The sequence below is a fragment of the Mobula hypostoma genome, chromosome 10, assembly GCF_963921235.1.
Source record: "Mobula hypostoma chromosome 10, sMobHyp1.1, whole genome shotgun sequence".
Lineage (NCBI taxonomy): Eukaryota > Metazoa > Chordata > Chondrichthyes > Myliobatiformes > Myliobatidae > Mobula > Mobula hypostoma.
The window spans coordinates 82,755,157-82,774,715 of NC_086106.1; the positions used below are offsets into that span (position 1 = coordinate 82,755,157).

General features: G+C 39.7%; 1 protein-coding gene across 1 annotated transcript; it reads right to left on the bottom strand.

Moving 5' to 3' along the window:
• Window positions 1-10,749: 10,749 nt before the first annotated feature.
• On the bottom strand, window positions 10,750-12,883 carry kctd12b (potassium channel tetramerisation domain containing 12b). The gene has a single exon (XM_063061385.1). The coding sequence runs from the start codon at window positions 12,636-12,638 to the stop codon at window positions 11,799-11,801; it is 840 nt and encodes a 279-aa protein (XP_062917455.1). The 5' UTR covers window positions 12,639-12,883; the 3' UTR covers window positions 10,750-11,798.
• Window positions 12,884-19,559: the final 6,676 nt, after the last annotated feature.

Here is a 19,559-nt window from a genome sequence, read left to right on the forward strand (position 1 = left end):
AAAACAAAAAATAAATTTGACATTCCTCATTCAGTCAGAAACATTCTAGTTGGATTTTCTTTAGTGGAATCACTGATGCACAGAGTGGTAGATCTGGTTATATGACTTCAAATTGATTTGGAAGCCACAACAAAAATATCCAAACCCATGAGAGCACAGACTGGGTTAAACGTGCAGATTTTTAAACCTATAATATTGTTTCTTTAGAGTGGATAGCTCACAAGACAGTTTAAAATCATGCCCTGCTTTTCACAGCTCTATTATTTTCCCCTCTGCCCATTAAATCATAGAATACTAAAATGAAATATATTATACACATCTGAAACTCAATGTGCATTATGATAATTCAGTGGTGATACCTTCTCTGAACTGCTTCTGCTACAATCTTTCTCTGTCTACCTATCCACTTCTCCCTCCCTTTACTGTTTGCCTTTCTCTCTCAAATTTTGAGACCCATATCACCATTTTCTTTTCATGGTGGGCGTTCTAACAGGGTTGAACTTCCATAACTCTCCTCACATTACCCTGGATCTGTGCACATTAGAATCCTGAAGGCACTCTAACCACTATGGTACTGTATACTCATGTCATTCTACTGCATCACCTCATTGTACGGAAACTGCACTGCAGTGGTGCACTGCTCCTCAATGGGTAGTCAAGACTGTCCAACGCATCACCAGCACCACCCTACCCACCATTAAGGACATTTATAGAGAAAGGTACCAGAAAAGGGAATTAACATCATGAAGGATACTATTCACACTGGACTGTTTTTTTTCCCCCACTGCCACTAGAGAGAAGGCAATGTAGCCTCTACTCCAAGTCTACCAGACTCAAAGCAGTTACTTTCCCCAAGCAGTAAGGCTGATCAGCACCTCCACCCCTCCACACACCCAACCAGCATCATTTCCTGTCAGTCACCTCATGTGGAAAAACCCCTGTGCAGACATCACTTTATGGACATACAATCAATGCATACAAGCTGTCATATGTATTTGTATTTATTCTGTTTTTTATTATTATTGTGTTCTTTATCTTACTGTGGGTTTTTTTGTACTGCATCAGATTCAGATTAACAACTATTTTGTTCTCCTTTGCATGTATGTACTGGAAATTACATTAAACAATTTTAGATCTTAGCGAGCTGTCAATCTTTGCTTTCAGTTATTGTCTGGTACATCCAAACCATGGCATTACATAGCAAAATGCTCTAACAGCGTGTAGGTTCTCAAAAGTTTGATTCAGACTGCTAAAGTCACCAAGTTCTTCCCTTTTTAAAAAGTATTTTACCTCTAACGTTTCCAAGTTCTGTTGAAGTATTAGCACAATTCTGTCTCCACAAATGTTGCCTGACATGTTGTATATTACCAGCACTTAGTTTTGATTTAAAATAAAAATAGGTAACCCTATTTTTCTGATTTTCAATGCAAGAATCATGCAGAATCAGCAGGAGAGAAGCCAAGTATGTCAATCAATATTGATCGCAGCACTAGGAATATCTTTTAAAAGTCACACACAAGAGACAAGAATTGTGAGAAACAAAACATTGCTGCCTTAACATACTAGAAAGAGTTTATACTAAGTAACTCTCAAAAAAAAGTTATTCAACATAGAGCTCAAACCTTTGTTTCACAGTGGAATTTGCTTACCTGCTCTGCTGAGCTGATTGGTGACACAGAACTGACTCCAGGAGCTGGGTGAACCTAATCAGGAAAAAAACAGGGCACAGCTTGATAGTAAACTAAAGTTTTTCAGTTGCAGCTACGCAGTAAAGAATTCCTTCTCTGACTTACTGTAATAAATTACACTAGGACCATGGTGAAATAAAAACCATAACATTTACGTTGTAAAAGAAACACATCTATTCATTTGGAATCTAACCAAGAAAAATTACCAATATTTTAGGAAAATCTAAAAATTTCTTAGTGAAGCTTTGAAAACATCACATCAATAATTATTGAATTATCATTGACTATAGATGTTAGAATTCATCTTTCCACTGCTTTTTACTTAAATACCATGACATGGACAGAAAATTTAACTTTTCAGCTCAACAGATTGATTTTCTCTCCTGTCTAGAATGCAGTAAACTCCACAAATTAATGGAATTGAGCTCACTTTGGCCATTGCTAATATTCAAACAATTCAGAAAATGTAAACATCCAAATTGTTCTTTTTACATCTGCCCAATTGCATGGTGTAAAACTGCCATTCAACCAATCCTGTCAGTTTCATGCCAATCGTTGGGTTAAAATTCATTTCATAACATTTAAAATTGCATTATATCACAGTTAAAGATATTGCAATTACTGACATAGTGACATTCATTCCGGACTGTCTAATTTGTCATTTAGCACGCTGCATGTTATCAGGTTTAAAACCTGTTCTTTATAATTTGGGAACCCAGTTTGGCATGGAAGGATATAGTTCAACCTTGAGTTGATGGGACTAGGCAGAATAACAATTCACCATTGATTAGATAGGCCAAAGGGCCTAGTTTTGTGCTGTAGTGCTCTATGATTATAACTCAAACTGATGTAATTGATTTGCAATGGTTCCATCTTGGCCCTTGTGGCTAAAGGGATCAGGGGGTATGGAGGGAAGGCTGGTACAGGGTTCTGAGTTGGATGATCAGCCATGATCATACTGAATGGTGGTGGAGGCTCGAAGGGCCGAATGGCCTACTCCTGCACCTATTTTCTATGTTTTTTCAATGTTTCTATCTTAAATTATACTCAAATTCTACTGAAATCAATTTCTAAAACTAAAAGGCATGTGCAGCACTATTTATAATAATCCTGCCTTTGTAATACAGCTGTAAGTCAAGTCAATTCAGATCCAGTAAATCATCATATGCACACAATGCAGAGAGGTACAGGTATGATGAAAAACTTGCTCGTGGCAACACACTGGCATCTAGGTTCAGACGACACGTGGAATACAAGTTATAGAAGACAGTGAAAACAATTGGACAGAACAAGACATCGGTGCAAGAGGAGAAAACAAATACAAGTCTATGGAAGTTTAAGGGGTGGTATGTAGTGTTCCGTTGCTGAGGTGGAATTCAGTTGTACAGGCCAATTCAGAACCTGATGGTTGAAGAGGAGTAGCAGTTCCTGAAACTGACAGTGTGAGACTTCAGGTTTCTGCACTCCTATCTGAAGGTAACAGTTCTTTTTTTAAAGCATAATCTAGATAAGTTAGTTGGTTGTACTTTCACCTCAAAGCACAACGTTTTGGGTTTACGTCTCACTTGTGCATGAAAATCTGACACTCTTACGGAAAGCTGCAATTTGAACTGAGGCCTTTTAAGTGTGTTTTGCTCTTACTTCAGCTGGATGTAAAATATCCCATGACATTATCTTCATCAACAAATAAAGATCTAACTTATCAGTGCTATTATAGTAAATGCCATTATAAACATTTTGCCAAACTTCATGCACAAGTTGATAAATGCTTTTATTTGGAGATACGCACAGAAATGTCGTTCCAACCCTTTCAGCCACTCTGCCATCAACCCCTGCTTTAACCCTAGACTAATCACAGGAAATGTTACAATGATCAATTAACCTACGAAGCAGTACATCTTCGGAGAGGAAACCACAGCACCCAGGGGAAACCCTCGCATTCCACAGGGAGGGCGTACAAACTCCTTACAGGCAGTTCCGGATTTGAACTCCAAACTCTGATGCCTCGAGCTGTAATAGTGTCACATTAATCGCTATGCTACGCACCATTTTTTGCCAAATTTCATGTAAAAGTTATTTGACTTTGATATCAAGATATGAATGTGGGATGCTATGGATGATTCGCTTTGTCAAAATACCTTTGAGGAGAAAATTCAATGACCTTTATGTTATTGGTTTGTGTAGGGAGAAGATTCCATCCATTAAGGCTCCTATCTTCAGAGGTGCTGCTTTTTCACATATTGAGTCCTGTTTCTTTCTTTGGCTGGATGTAAAACTATCCAACACTTAGAAACATAAAAACATAGAAACATAGAAAATAGGTGCAGGAGTAGGCCATTCGGCCCTTCGAGCCTGCACCACCATTTATTATGATCATGGCTGATCATCCAACTCAGAACCCCGCCCCAGCCTTCCCTCCATACCCTCTGACCCCCGTAGCCACAAGGGCCATATCTAACTCCCTCTTAAATACAGCCAATGAACTGGCCTCAACTGTTTCCTGTGGCAGAGAATTCCACAGATTCACCACTCTCTGTGTGAAGAAGTTTTTTCCTAATCTCAGTCCTAAAAGGCTTCCCCTTTATCCTTAAACTGTGACCCCTTGTTCTGGACTTCCCCAACATCGGGAACAATCTTCCTGCATCTAGCCTGTCCAATCCCTTTAGGATTTTATACGTTTCAATCAGATCCCCCCTCAATCTTCTAAATTCCAATGAGTACAAGCCCAGTTCATCCAGTCTTTCTTCATATGAAAGTCCTGCCATCCCAGGAATCAATCTGGTGAACCTTCTTTGTACTCCCTCTATGGCAAGGATGTCTTTCCTCAGATTAGGGGACCAAAACTGCACACAATACCACAGGTGTGGTCTCACCAAGGCCTTGTACAACTGCAGTAGTACCTCCCTGCTCCTGTACTCGAATCCCCTCGCTATAAATGCCAGCATACCATTCGCCTTTTTCACCGCCTGCTGTACCTGCATGCCCACTTTCAATGACTGGTGTATAATGACACCCAGATCTCGTTGCACCTCCCCTTTTCCTAATCGGCCACCATTCAGATAATAATCTGTTTTCCTATTTTCTTCACTTCCTGAAGAAAACAAGGAGAGCTATCCTCTATATTGACAAAGTGAGGACTCAACAAAAATTTCTGAAAAATATTAATTATCTGTTAATTATCACATTATATTTTTGGCAGTGTGGATGTATTGTCTACATTTCCTACATTACCATAACTACTGTATTTCCTAAGCTTTTTCTTGTCTGTAAAGTGCTTTAGAATGTTTTGAGGAGGGTCTGTGGATAGGAAGATAGAGGCCTGTTGTAAGGTCTGTGTGTGTGTAATAATATGACAGCCATCAAGAGACAATAGCACACTTTTTTTGAATGTGCTATTTAATATTAACATTGATCTTTTACTTTTTCCTTCGCTTACCTTTAAATAATGGATCAGGATTTTGTAATAGAAACACAGTGAAATTATCAGGCCTGTATTTCCTGTATTATTACTCATTTACAACATGGGTAACACCTACGTGGTTGTGGTTTTCAACCACCATGGTTACATGCCTCACATTTGGCCAAAAAGTGAGAAAATAAAATCCAAAATTGCAATATTTAAATCTAAATTTATGTGACCAAACATACAACATTGATTTTAAAATGCCTTTAGATCAGATTATTAAGATAAACTCCTCCCTAAGAGGAGTTTACATAATGCATGATTAACCTGACAAAATGTCACTCCATTTTTAAACCAGACATACATTATAATTTCTTTTAGCCCTGAACAGTAAATGTTGACAAAAGGTTACAGTCCCTGCATATTGTCACAGTGCTGGCTGAATCAGTGTTCTCAAGATTAAATCAAGCCCCAAAGTGGAATCTACACAAGATAGTCATTTGTTCATGATCTGTGTTCAAACCGCTTAATGATACAGTTCCAGGTTTTGTTTCAATGCCCACACTTCCCATCCAGGCATTGTTTGTATTCTCAACTTTCCTATAGCATATCAAACATTTCCTTATGTCCTTCACCATCCATATCCACTTGCGTCCGTTGGTCAGGAATTCTCTGCAGCCCTCCCTTTAAGAAGAAAATAAAAAGAGCTTGCAGGTCACATACAATTACACTTTCTAACTCCAAGCCATCCAGACTTTGGTCCCTTATTTATTCCCATTGCTTTCTTCAACCCGAGTCAGCACCTTTGTTGTGGTCCTCAACTCTATTCCAAGCATTTGGACATTTTTGCTGCATTAATGGCTTAAATCTTCATTGACATGTCTGAAAAATCCATGGTAAACAATTCCTCTCAAACTGTAACACTAAGATTTTTAAAAATCTGACTGACTGTATCAGTAGCATATCACGAGATCCTGAAATATTACATAAAGACTCCTGCCTAGAAACATCATACTAAATCTATGAAATGATGATCATTGAAATATTTTGTTTCATAACACTCCCTTCAAGTTTTATTATAATTTTATGAAATGACATTACATTCAATTACACTCATATGATACATTCGCCTCATCCCTCTCCATATGCTCTCTGAAGCTCAAAATTAATTAGTTTTCGCTGTTTTCCAGTTCTGAAAGTCTTCGATTCAAAATGTTAATTTTGATTCACTTTGATGTTACCTGACTCAAGTATCTTGAATTTTCAGTGAATAAAATGGGCTGGTTTTAAATTGCAAAGATGAACTAACAAGATACGCATTTCACAGAGATATCCCTACAGTTGACAGGCCAAGTTGTCAAATTTTCCTCCTTGAGCTGATGAATGCAGTTAAGAGCTAAGTTTGCACTATAATCATCGTTAACTCTTTTTTTTAACGAAGGTACATATAATGTGACAATCGAATTCTGGGGAACAATGTAGGGTTTGATCCTGGAGAGTGGAACAACTTCCCTCAATCCTCCTTACATCCCCAATTAACTTCCACAAGAAAAAGCACTGCTCATTAAAACTAATGTCAAACCCTTCATCAAAAGACAATTACACTCCAGAACTAAATCAGTAAAGATGCAGTTTGCAGACAATGCCAACTAGTGGTGTGGTGTCACGGCAACAACCTGGCACTCAACATCAGTAAGACAAAAGAGCTGATTGTGGACTTTGGGAAGGGTAAGACAAAGTAATATATACCAATCCTCATAGAGGGATCAGAAGTGGAGAGAGTGAGCAGTTTCAAGTTCCTGGGTGTCAAGATCTCTGAGGATCTAACCTGGTCCCAGCATATCCATGCAGTTAAATAGAATGCAAGACAGCAGCTATACTTCATTAGGAGTTTGAAGAGATTTGGTATGTCAACAAATACACTCAAAAACTTCTATAAATGTACTGCGGAGAGCATTCTGACAGGGTGCATCACTGTCTGGTATGGGGGGGCTACTGCACAGGACTGAAAGAAGCTGCAGAGGATTTGAGGGTGCAGTGGTAGCTGGAGTGCTCTAGAACGCATTCCGCACCTCTTTAAGAAAAAAGCCAAAATAAACCAGCTAATTAATTAGGTGCCGCCCAGGGTGATTTGAGTATCTCAGAAACTGCTGATCTCCTGGGATTTTCATGCACAGACTCTGGAGATTACAAAGAATGGTGCCGAAAACAAAAAAAAACAAGATGTTTTCACTCATGGAACAGCCACTCGCTGGATTTCATTTTGTTTTTGGCACTGTTCTTTGTAAACTCCAGAATCTGTTGTGCGTAAAAGTCCCAGGAGATCGGCAGTTTCTGAGATACTCAAATCACCCTGGATGGCACCTAATTAATTAGCTTGTTTATTTCATCTTTTTTCTTAAAGATGTGCCGAACGCATTTCAGAGCGCTCCAGCTACCACTGCACCCCTGAGAGGATTGTAAGTCTAGTCAGCTCCATCTTGGGTACCAGCCTACAAAGTACCCAGGACATCTTCAAGGAGCGGTGTCTCAGAAAGGCAGCATCCATTAATAAGGACCTCCAGCACCCAGGGCATGCCCTTTTCTCACTGTTACCATCAAGTAGGAGGTACAGAAGCCTGAAGGCATACACTCAGCGATTCAGGAACAGCTTCTTCCCCTCTGCCGTCCCGATTCCTAAATGGACATTGAACCCTTGGACACTACCTCACTTTATTTTTTAAATATATAGTACTTTGGTTTTTTGTACAATTTTAAATGTAGTGTATCAATATACATATACTGTAATTGAGTTATTTTATTTTGTTTTTTCTTCTATATTATGTATTACATTGTACTGCTGCTGCTGCTAAGTTAACAAATTTCACGTCACATGCCAGTGATAATAAACCTGATTCTGAATTTGTTCACACTGAGAGGTTGATCATCTGAATCATCATTAATGTACACAAGAGGGTGAACATTACACTCAATATCCTGCAAACAAAGGTCCTTTGCTAAACTGCCAAGGTACACCATAGAGCCTTCCAAAAACTAAGTCTGGAAAATGTGAACTATTTCCCATATCTAACAAAAGTAGACATCGACGATGAAATTCACTACAATGCACGGTCAACCTGGGTTATTTGAGGAAAAAGTGAATTTAAGTTTCATACCCTACACTTGACACAAAGCTCTATACTCTGCTGAGACCTGGACACATACTGCTAGAAGCTCAAGTCTCTAGAAAAATATTACCAGTAGGTCTTTGCAAAATCACCCAAATTTCACACAAAATTACTTACTAGAACAAGTATCCTTTCCCAGTCTAATATATCTACAATGACTAGTAATATTCAGTTGGCTAAACTGATCAGGTCATGTTGCTCATAGGTTCAATGTCAAATTTCCAAAACCACACACTAGTCTGAGGTCTCATGGCAAGATTTTACTAGTGACAGATTCAGTTGTGTGCTCAAGACTTCCTTGAGGATATGCAACAAACTCATGGACTCCTGGGAAATTGACTGTGCAAAATTAAGTAGCATTTGTGGTGGTATTAAAGCATCTTTCATCCAAACAATGGGAATATACAGAGGCCCATCAGAAGCAGCCCGAGGGCCACCAGGCTGGCTGCCTATCCACTCACCAGATTAAAATGCACCTGTGAAACCATCTACAATTCCCACATCGACCACTTCAGAGCCAACAAAAACACAAGCGGAAGTTAGGATTGTTAACATCAAGGGACGATGCAAGCAGAAAAGGCAACAGAACCAAGCAACATTAAGTCCACCGGTTGTAATCACTGCAAGCTTTCCAGATTGAAACTTAATTAGAAATGTCAAAACAGCTTCCCACACAAGGTCTTCTGTGAGAGTGAGATGGATTGTCCAATTTCTGGAGAGATTTTTGATTCAACAACATTTCTCCAACACAAAGTTCTGTGACATTTTCAGTCTCAAAGTATCTATTAGCTAGCTATCAACAGTACAGGTTTTACTATTAAAATGTAATAAAGGAAGGAGTTAAACAGAATTCTTTGTAATGTTTCATTACGAAAGGAAGCTCTGACAGAACATTTATATAATTAGTAACTGCTGAAGCACAGTAAGGAGAATTTGTGTAAGCAACATGTTACTGTTACTATTTTTACAGGTTAATTTTGGCGTCCCAGGCCATGCAACATCTATGAAGGCTATCCTTAAGGGTGAACTCTCAGTTAATAGAAAAGTATGGAATGGACCACATGACTACATTTTTAATAGCAGTGATTGTGAAGAAACTCATTTGTTGTTGGAAAATTGCAATGTTTCTTCTGCAGGGTGCCAGAATGCCTCAAGCATCCTATTAAATTGCATTAACACTAGAAATAGATCCAGTAATACATTAATGTACTTACCATATCCAAGCTTATGTTTAACTGCACATCCTTATTATTATCACTCCAACCACTAGAAAGAGTGCATTGCTATTTACAGGTTATGGCTATAATAATGCACATTTATTTTTAAAAATTGTCTTTATAAAGTACCTTTCATTAATTCAGCTCACCCGAAACCTATTTACAGCAAACTAAGTATTGTGGTTATAATTGCACTGCACGATACCCACTTTCCCTCAACACTGAGATATTACCCAAATAGTCTAATTTCCTGTTGATTAAGCTTCTTCAGAATAGTATGCATTAAACAAAAATTGGTGAGAAGGAGGCCTCAGCCCCAAGTTCAGCATTGTAGCACTCTCCAAATACTAAAAGTATCAGCTTGGATTTTGTGTTCAAGTTGATGGAGCACCACATGAACACACCACTTCCTAAAACAGGCAATGGTGCTACCAATTGATTTACAACTTGCACCTTCATACAAAATGCTCCTTTATTTTTTCTAAAATCAAATAAATATAGAATATTAAATCCAATACGGTCCCTTTGTACTTTATTTTAGCTGTCCACCACAGTGAAATCACAATTCAGTATGAGAATATTTACTGTGAAGACCTCTAACATTGTTTCCCTCTCTATAAATTTTTTTGTTATTCTGTGTAATTATCTCAGATTTTAATTTCCATTTGACTATTTAATATTAAAAATGTTATACAGAAAACCCCTTCAAACTATCCTTAAGATTGGAGGACAATCTACTAGCAAGTATGGCATGATGGGCTAAGTGGCCCCTTCTGCTTCTGAAGAATGGTACCTGAATATGTTCAAATCTATTTTTCAATCCTTACTGAATTCAAGCCAGAGTTTAGGCTACACATGTGTGCATTTGTGCATGCATGTTTATATGTCAAGAGCTACAATGCACATCAAATGACAGAACATTAACATAAACTTCCATTACAAACATTCATAAAATGAAAATACAGATATTCAAAAGAGTTGTGCATTAAGTACTGACAGCAGAGAAATAGAATTGAGATTGTCTACAAAGATTTATTTGGAAGGGTACTTTTAAAAGATAAGTTTGATAAACTGCAGTGACTACTGTCCTTGAAAGCAGTGAATATGACTGACTCTGTACAGAAGTTTCTATCAGCTGCATATGCACTATGCACTGAATATTTATACCTATTCAGCAGGAACCTGAAGCCTCTGTGAACCAATGTTAAATGATCTTGCCAATAGAACAACAAGGACCGCACTTATACTGTTTTTCATAATTTATTAGCATATCTATTCTATTGACTGTATCGAAGTTGTACATCTGCTTTACCAAAGATATGTTAATCATCAGATTTAGAATGCTCCTTCATTGTTCACCAACCTGGTGTTCAACCTTACAAATACAACTTATGCTATGGAAAGCAGGCTATAAAGTCATGTAACAAAATAACTTATATTTAAATAAAGGTACAAATTAAACTGTCAAGACTTTGGCATTTGTTCTAATCACAAAATAGCTTTATTTTTATACATCACATAACGCATATCATAAGAAACATTAATTTATGGAAAATCTGCATAAATGTCTTAACAGAAACTTATGCAGTGTTATCCAAATTTTGACAACAATAATTTCACTATGAAATTTGAATTCATTTATCTTATTTAAAGGCTACGCGTTATTTGGCAAACATTTAGTTTAAGATACAAACCGCATTTTGTAGAACTTAGTACGCCCCGCTGTCAAAAAATGGCATTTTAAAGTCACTATTTGGCATTGCCGTGTTGTAATTAGAAACACTGTCTCGCCATATCGGATCAACCTCCCCTTAAAATATTCTTGGAAAGAAGCACATAACGCAATGAAGGTTCAATGGCCTCCACCTGAAATTTCCAAAATCGGTTAATTTTACATGCCGCTACCGTTCGCCGCCGTATCAATTTCTCTGCCACTGACTACTGGAAATACTTCATTTCCCCCCCAATAGTTTTAGGTCAAACGCAATTACATAAGCTGCTGAAGGCACCGGGACCTGTGCCAACACCCAGTGTGCACCGCATCCAAACACACGCACACACAACGAAACTTTGTGCTTGGTTAAAAACTAAACGCACTAGTTTAATAAACAGCGTCGTGTCTTTAAAATTAAAAATAAAACAACAAACACTTCAGAAAAGTTCATCCATCCAAATGTATCGGAGAGCGTGGTAAACTAGGTAAGACAGGGATGGCACATGGAGTTTGAAAGCTGGAGGAGTAGAGGGTCTGTTCTAAGAATGGTGGGTCGGGTTTAGGTCTAATCACTTGAGGGTTTGGTGGGCAGAGGTTTGTGGTGGCAGATCACTCACGGTAGAAAACATATTCGGTGTAGCTGGTCCATATCTTGTCGTCGGTCTGCTCGTGAGCGAAGGCGCAGGTGCCCGTCGAGTTGCACGACACCATGTGGAAGCCAGCTTCGGCCAATTTATCAAACGCCTGCTCTAGGAAAGTAAACTTGAGGTAGTAGCGAGATGTGTAGCGCTCAGGAGGACGGTCCGGGTCCCTGCTCTCGTTCAGCGTCTCCCCGAACACCTCCTTTGCCAGCGCCGTCTTGCCACATACCATGATTCTGGCCACCCTCCTGAACTTGGCATCCGTTTGGCTGTCCCTGCCCAGCGTGTACGAGCCCCGGTAGCCGATGGTGATGAAGCCCATCCTCCTGTCGCTGCTGCCAGCGCCGGCGGTCGCCGTGGCCGCAGCCAGGCTGCGCACAGCGTCCGTGTTGGGGGAAGCGTCCTCGGGGTCGCTGGGGCAGGCGTCGTCGTTGATGGAGTTCTGTTTGCTGAGTTTGGGGGTCAGCGCCTTGACCAGTTCGGGCAGCGCGAAGTACTCGGCCTCCCGCTGCAGCCGGCTCCTCTCCGGGAAGTGGTCGGGCAGCACTAGCTGTTGGTCCCGCATGTAATCCAGAATGTAGCGGAAGAGAAACCCGTCGCGGTCGATGAAAAAGCGTCCTTTGCCGTCCCTGGCCAGTCCCAGGCCATTTTTGCGGCCGAACATCTGCGACAGCAGGGAGTCAGGCACGCTGAGCAGGGTGGAGTAGCGGGTGATGTACACCTGCCCGCCCACGTTCAGCTCCACGATCTCGGGGAAAGGAGCCTCTTCGCTGGCCATGGTGGAACTGGCGTTATCCGGCAGAGCCATCCTTGCACTTGGCCCCCGCTGTGCTGCAGGTACTGGCCGGACCTGCGGAGCTGATTGCGGGGAACGGGAGGGACGCGCTCTCCGGTCCCGCGTGCTCCCACCTCTCTCCCGCGCTCACTCTCCTCACTCTTCCTCCAAGTCAATTTTAAAGTGGGCGACGCAAGTCCGCCCTCACCGTCAGGCAGTGGGAGGGGCTGCTCAGCCCTGCATGGATCAGCGCTTCCATCAGACACAGGAGACTGCAGATACTCGACTCTGTAGCAACAAACGTAAACTGCTGGAGGAACTCAGGGGTCAGGCGGCATCAATGGACAGTCCCGACCCGAACAATTAACCCCCTCCCCCACAGATGTCGCCTGACCCGCTGAGATTATACAACAGTTTGTTCTATATTTCCATTCTTGGGAATCTCCTCTTCGTTTTCTGCACCGGCATCCACTGAGTCGATGAATAGTCCTGTCAACTTTTACTTTTCATGTATGATTGACTTTAATGTACTTCATCATTAGACGCTGTTCCATTTATTTCAGTTTTCAATAAATCTCACTTTATGACCCGTGCTCTGTCAAACGTGAATCTATCGCGGCGTGAAGTCTTCGTTCAAATATGAAATAAACCAGAGTGCCTGTAATCACAAACTGGTATAAAATATTAAAATCAATACTCAAGGCTGCATTCCACACATTTAAAAGATCTCCTGGTTGCTGTAGACAATCAAGGTAACATCCACGATGCAATAAGAACATTTTACTCAAATATGTAACTCATGAGATTGCAGTTAGTATTTTCGTGCAGCGTTGAGTATGTGTCATAGCAATGCAAATATTGTATCTTCAGAAATCAGCACACAGATAAAGTGATTTCCTTTAGCTGGACTTAGCTCTTCCAGTATATAACTTACAGCCTTTATCATCTCTTGAGATATTAAATTTATGATATCGAGTTTTGAGTAATAGTTGAAATTTTCAACTATACTTTCGCTGAATTTTCTACAGAATTCACTGTCTAACACAATGCAATGTTTTCAAAAATAAATGCATAATTGTGTTACCCATTTGTTTCAGTTCCTCTTTTAAAATATTTTGTAACTTTCAAACCGTTCATTTCAGCTGTAATGTACTATAGCATAGGCTCTGTGAGACCATACCGATTCAACTTCCGCTAATGCCCCACCTCCCCCATCCGTTATTTATTTATATACACATTCTTTCTCTCTCTCTCTTTTTTTCCCCTCTGCCCATCCTCTGGGCCCCCCCCCCCCCTTTTCTTTCTCTCTGGGCCTCCTGTCCCATGATCCTCTCATATCCCTTTTGCCAGTCAACTATTCAGCTCTTGGCACCATCCCTCCCCCTCCTGTCTTCTCCTATCATTTTGGATCTCCCCCTCCCCCTCCCACTTTCAAATCTCTTACTAGCTCTTTTTTCAGTTAGTCCTGACGAAGGGTCTCGGCCCGAAGTGTCCACTGTACCTCTTCCTAGAGATGCTGCCTGGCCTGCTGCGTTCTCCAGCAACTTTGATGTGTGTTGCTTGAATTTCCAGCATCTGCAGAATTCCTCGAGTTTGCAAAAATAGATTTCTTCTTCCTCTGCAATATTGCGACATCCTTTAGACTTAATTACATATGACGTGTATCAATTAGTATATAATATTGCAGCAAATAAATAGTAATTTGTGTTCCATTAAAACAAAAGCCCTGTAATGTCTTCTAGCATCTTTAGAGTCTCAGTTTTATCAGCAGGACTCCAACCATTTGAGTGATATAAAAATAGATGATGGGTGCCTGAGTAACCCCAAGCTTGCAAACAGCAGTACAAGCTCGGTTTAGAGCATGCTGCTTCCTGATGAAGGGCAATTGCCCTGAAACATTAACTCTTTTTCCTCTCTCCAAATATTCTGCATAATCTGCTGCATATTTTCAGCATTTTCTATTTTTATTTCAGATTTCCACCAACTGCAGGGTTTTTTTTACATGCAGTGCTGTAGACAGTCTGGTCAAAACTTTTTGTATTCTAGGACAGTTATGAACAGTTAATAGTAAGGGATGGACTGAAAATGAACTATGAAGGTGATGTAACCAAAGATAGACTGTGTGAAAAGAGTAAGTAATCATATTTTTCTTCACCAAGGAAAAGGATGCTACCAAAGTTTAAAGAAGGGGTATGGTTGTGCAGATAACAGAAAATATTGTTAATGCACATAATTTGCTGAGCATAAACAAGATTGATTAAATATTAAGTCAAAATCTGAGTGATTATCCATGAAATATCTGCACAACTAAATAATATTTCTTCTATATTTTGTTGCCTTGTATTTGGTGTTGGTATTTATATTTGTAGTTTTTTGGTATTGCCTATGCATCGGAATTTTTTTTAATGGTTTTATCAATGGCTATGCCTTACGCTCTGGTACTTTCAAAGCTTTTAGCCCATAAGACCATTAGACATAGGAGCAGAATTAGGCCATTCTGTACATTAAGTGCCCTCCGCCTTTTGATCATTGCTGATTTATTATCCTTCTCAATCCTATTCACCTGCCTTCTTCCTGAAATCTTTGAAGCTCTGATTAATCAAGACCCATCAACCTCCACTTCAAATACACCCAAAGACTTGGGCTCCACAGCCATCTGAGGTAATGAATTCCACAGATTCACTGTCATTTGGCTAAAATAATTACCGTAATCCTCTTCTCTGTTCTAAAGAGATGTCCTTCTATTCTGTGGCTGTGCCATCTAAACCTAGACTCCCCCAGTATAAGGAACATTCTCCTAACTGCCACTTTATCAAGGCCTTTCAATTTTCAATAGGTTTCAGTGCAATCCCCCGTCATTCCCAACATTCTACTTCTTCCCGTCTTTTATATCCATCTCCCATTTGAGCTCCCACCATCCTCCAAATCTTATGTAAATGCTGTCCTTTCTCGTCCTTATCCCAACTTTGTTGACACAGTGTCTAAATAGATATCTTGATTATGGCTTTCACCCCCCTTATGCAAAGCAGCTGCTACATTTGCATCCTTGATTTTAAGTGATTGTTCGGCTAGAATGTCTGCCACCTTGTTTCCTTCAATCCCTACATGAGCAGGAACCTAAATGAAACGTATACACAGACCTAGACCCTGCAACCTCAACAGATGTTGTCCAATCTCAAGAAAAGTATCTGGCCTAAAATGTGAAGTACCTATTTCAATAGATGTCAAAACTGAGTTAAAAGCAGTGCACAGAAGTGCATAATCAGGGTATACTTCTTCAACCCATTTCAAAGTTAACATGATAGCAACCATCTCAGAAGAGAATACTGACACTTTGTATGATAAGGTTTTTTCTTAATAGACACCTGAAAGTTTGTAACATAAACAGTAACACCTTTCACAACCTGTCACTGGATCTTTTAAACCATCTGTATAGATATGTAAGAAGCCATAATACAGTATCTGCCTTGCATATATTGCTGAGCTTCCTGTACCACTGATACACAATTAATTTTCATCTTGATCTTTTCTTGAAGACTTAAATCAACCACAGGCAAAGGGAAAAATCATGGAGGAGTGACAGCAGGGGTACACTGGGATCATTTTCCATATTAAACACCCCAAGATTTTGTGTCCATTCATTTCCCATCCACCCAAAACTGTTCCCAACACTCTATTAATGTTAGATGACCAAATTTAAGTCCTCTTATATTAACCCAATAAATCTTTACCTAACTGTAATCTACGTAAATGTAAAGGTTCATCACCCATTTCTACCAGTAATGCCTAAATTGGGGATGATTTAATAGCAATGCTCGAGGTTCAACGCAAACTCTAGGAATTCTGCAGATGCTGGAAATTCAAGCAACACACATCAAAGTTGCTGGTGAACGCAGCAGGCCAGGCAGCATCTCTAGGAAGAGATGCAGTCGACGTTTCAGGCCTGACGAAGGGTCTCGGCCTGAAACGTCGACTGCACCTCTTCCTAGAGATGCTGCCTGGCCTGCTGCGTTCACCAGCAACTTTGATGTGTGTTGCTCGAGGTTCAACGATGCCTAGGGGCTATAAGACTACTGGTGAGGCTGACCCATAAGCAACACATCCATAGTCAAGGACAGATCTTATTAAAGCAAAATACATTTGTTTAAGCGACCTCCTACTCGCACCCCAATCACACCCAACTGAGCACCTGAGCACATGAACGGCTCTTTTACACTTCTCTTGAGTTGTATTCACATGTGCATTCCATGTTAGCCCTGTGTCCATCCACATACCTAGAAAATGCTGAAGGATGTTGGCCCAAAATTTTGACTGTACTCTTTTCCATAGATGCTGCCTGGCCTGCTGAATTACTCCAGCAGTTTATGTGTGTTGCTTGGATTTCCAGCACCTGCAGATTTTCTCTTGTTTATACCTAGAAACTTCACTACAAACTCTTGTTTAATAGATTTACCATATAACTTGAGCTCAGTTGTGAGTATAATGTTGCTTTTAGGATAACAAATAACTTGAGTTATTTGAGGGCATAGTTTTAAAGTGCTTGGCAGTAGGTACAGAGGAGATGTCAGGGGTAAGTTTTTTACACAGAGAGTGGTGAGTGCGTGGAATGGGCTGCCGGTGGCAGTGGTGGAGGCGGAAACGATAGGGTCTTTTAAGAGACTGTTGGAAAGGTACATGGAACTTAGAAAAATAGAGGGCTATGGGTAAGCCTAGGTAGTTCTAAGGTAGGGACATGTTCGGCACAGCTTTGTGGGCCAAAGGGCCTGTATTGTGCCTGTTTTCTATGTTTCTATGAGTCTTTGCAACAGAAATTTTAATCCTTCATTGACATCCCCATTCCTCTACTTCATTCATTTTCCTATCCATACAATTTATATTCCTGCCTCTCTTCCACACTGCATCAGCAGCAGCAGCAGCATATAAAGATCTGGCCAAGTCTGAACCAACATTTAAGAAAATAACATTAATCATAATATTAAAAAGGAGTGGGCTACACACATTCCCCTATGAAGTTCCATTCTCTATCACATAATGCTTAGAGGATGTTGATCCCACCCTAACTTGTATTTTCTGTCACATCAAATATTTTAAATCCAATTGAACATTCTACATCTATTCCCATCTTTTCCTGTTTAAGCCCCAATGCATTTGAACGTACAAACTCCTTACAGACAGAAGCAGGAAATGAACCCAGGTTTCTGGTGTATTGGAATAACATCCGCTAATTTCCAGGAAGGTGGAAGTTGCCTTTCAACCCATATTGTATTAAAAAATTCCAAGACCAACATACGTTTCAAACCTAATAATCATGTAAACGTGTTGTAACAAACATCATCTTTCCCAGGTGATGTCTGACCAGCACCACCAGTAGCTCTTTTAAGGTCAGACAATGTAAATGGGACATCCAAGCAGGAACTGGAACATTTTTTTCTCAGCAATCCAAGTATGCTTGCCAAAACTGTTTCTCTATAAGACCTCTCTTTTTTACTTAAATTGGCCGAACTATATGCACTGACATATGTTTTTGCTAATAATTCTCGTTTTTTTTGTCAGTAACTGCAAAAATCTTTCCGTCAGTCTAAACCAGTAATACATCAAGTTTTCTAACTCTCCCATTTTCTAAATTATACCCCAAGCTTACCCTACCTGGGTTCTCTTTCTCAATACTATCACAGAACATTTTCTTTGCCATTGTCACTACTTTTCCAACTATGGCTTGAACTCTTTCATACTGTCTGAAAGGTGAATATGAGTAACACAGCCTAACGTTCCTAAAAGCTGTACTTCACACCCTCATAGCTCTTTTACAATCATACATCCACAGGGGACTGCTTTCCTTTTATTATCTACCGATGATCTGGGAAATGCTTCCTTAGCTATTGAGTACGGAGCACAAGGTATTATTACTCAACTCAATATCATCCAAAACGAAATGATCAAGCAATCTACTTCCACATAAATCATCAAATACCTCCTAATTTGTCTTTTTAAAATCTATCTGAAATCTTGTCTAAGTTTCAATATACAAGGTTATATTGATATAAAACACTTTCAGAGCATGGATAATGGAGGAAGTGTGGCTACCTTTATCAAAAATGGAATAATGCATAGAATTATGGAAAATTTAATTGCTTTTGGGGCAATTGTCTTTGGAAATTGGGGTACGATTAGTAAAGTTCAGATAATACATTTTTATAACCCTTGGTGAAAGGTTGACAACTGATATATTGGAAAGTATGGATGGAAATGCGAAATATTGAATGACAGTGGTTTGGGGTAGTAATCACTGGAGGGCTTCTAGATTAATCCATGTACCAACGTGAAATAATTTAGTCATGGAAAAATCTGTGGATGCTAGATGCCTAAAATGGTTTTGTGGTGGAGTAAGAACAGATATGTTATTGGTGTTGTTTAAATTTGATGAAAAATTTGCCGGTAGGATTAATTTAGGTTATATGAGTTATATGGTTCGAGTTTATGTGCTCCCCCCTCTAGATGTTTTCGGTGCCAGAGGCTAGGCTATGTATCAACTGAGTGCAAAGGTAAAAAGTGGTGTGGTAGATGTGGAGAATATGATTGTAGCAACTGTGGAGAAGATGTTAGGCTAAAATGTAGCAACTGTGGAAGGGAACATAGCTCTGCTTATGTAGGGTGTCCCATATATAGGAAAGGTGTGGAAGTGCAGCATGTTCAGGTGGAAATGTACATATCATATGCAGAAGCTCTGCAGAAAGTACAACAGGCAGTGTCAGTGAGGCCTATTAATATCCAGAATACAGAAAGATTAAAGGCAGTTTGTAAAGTGCATGATTGGATAACAAAGAATTCTCTGATTGTTGATGAACTGAAGTTTGACACTTTCATGGCAGATGTGGTAAATTGTACAGTGCAAACTAAAAGTAGGACAGAAAAAAATTAAAATTATGCTAAAAGCTGCAGAACAACATGTAGTGA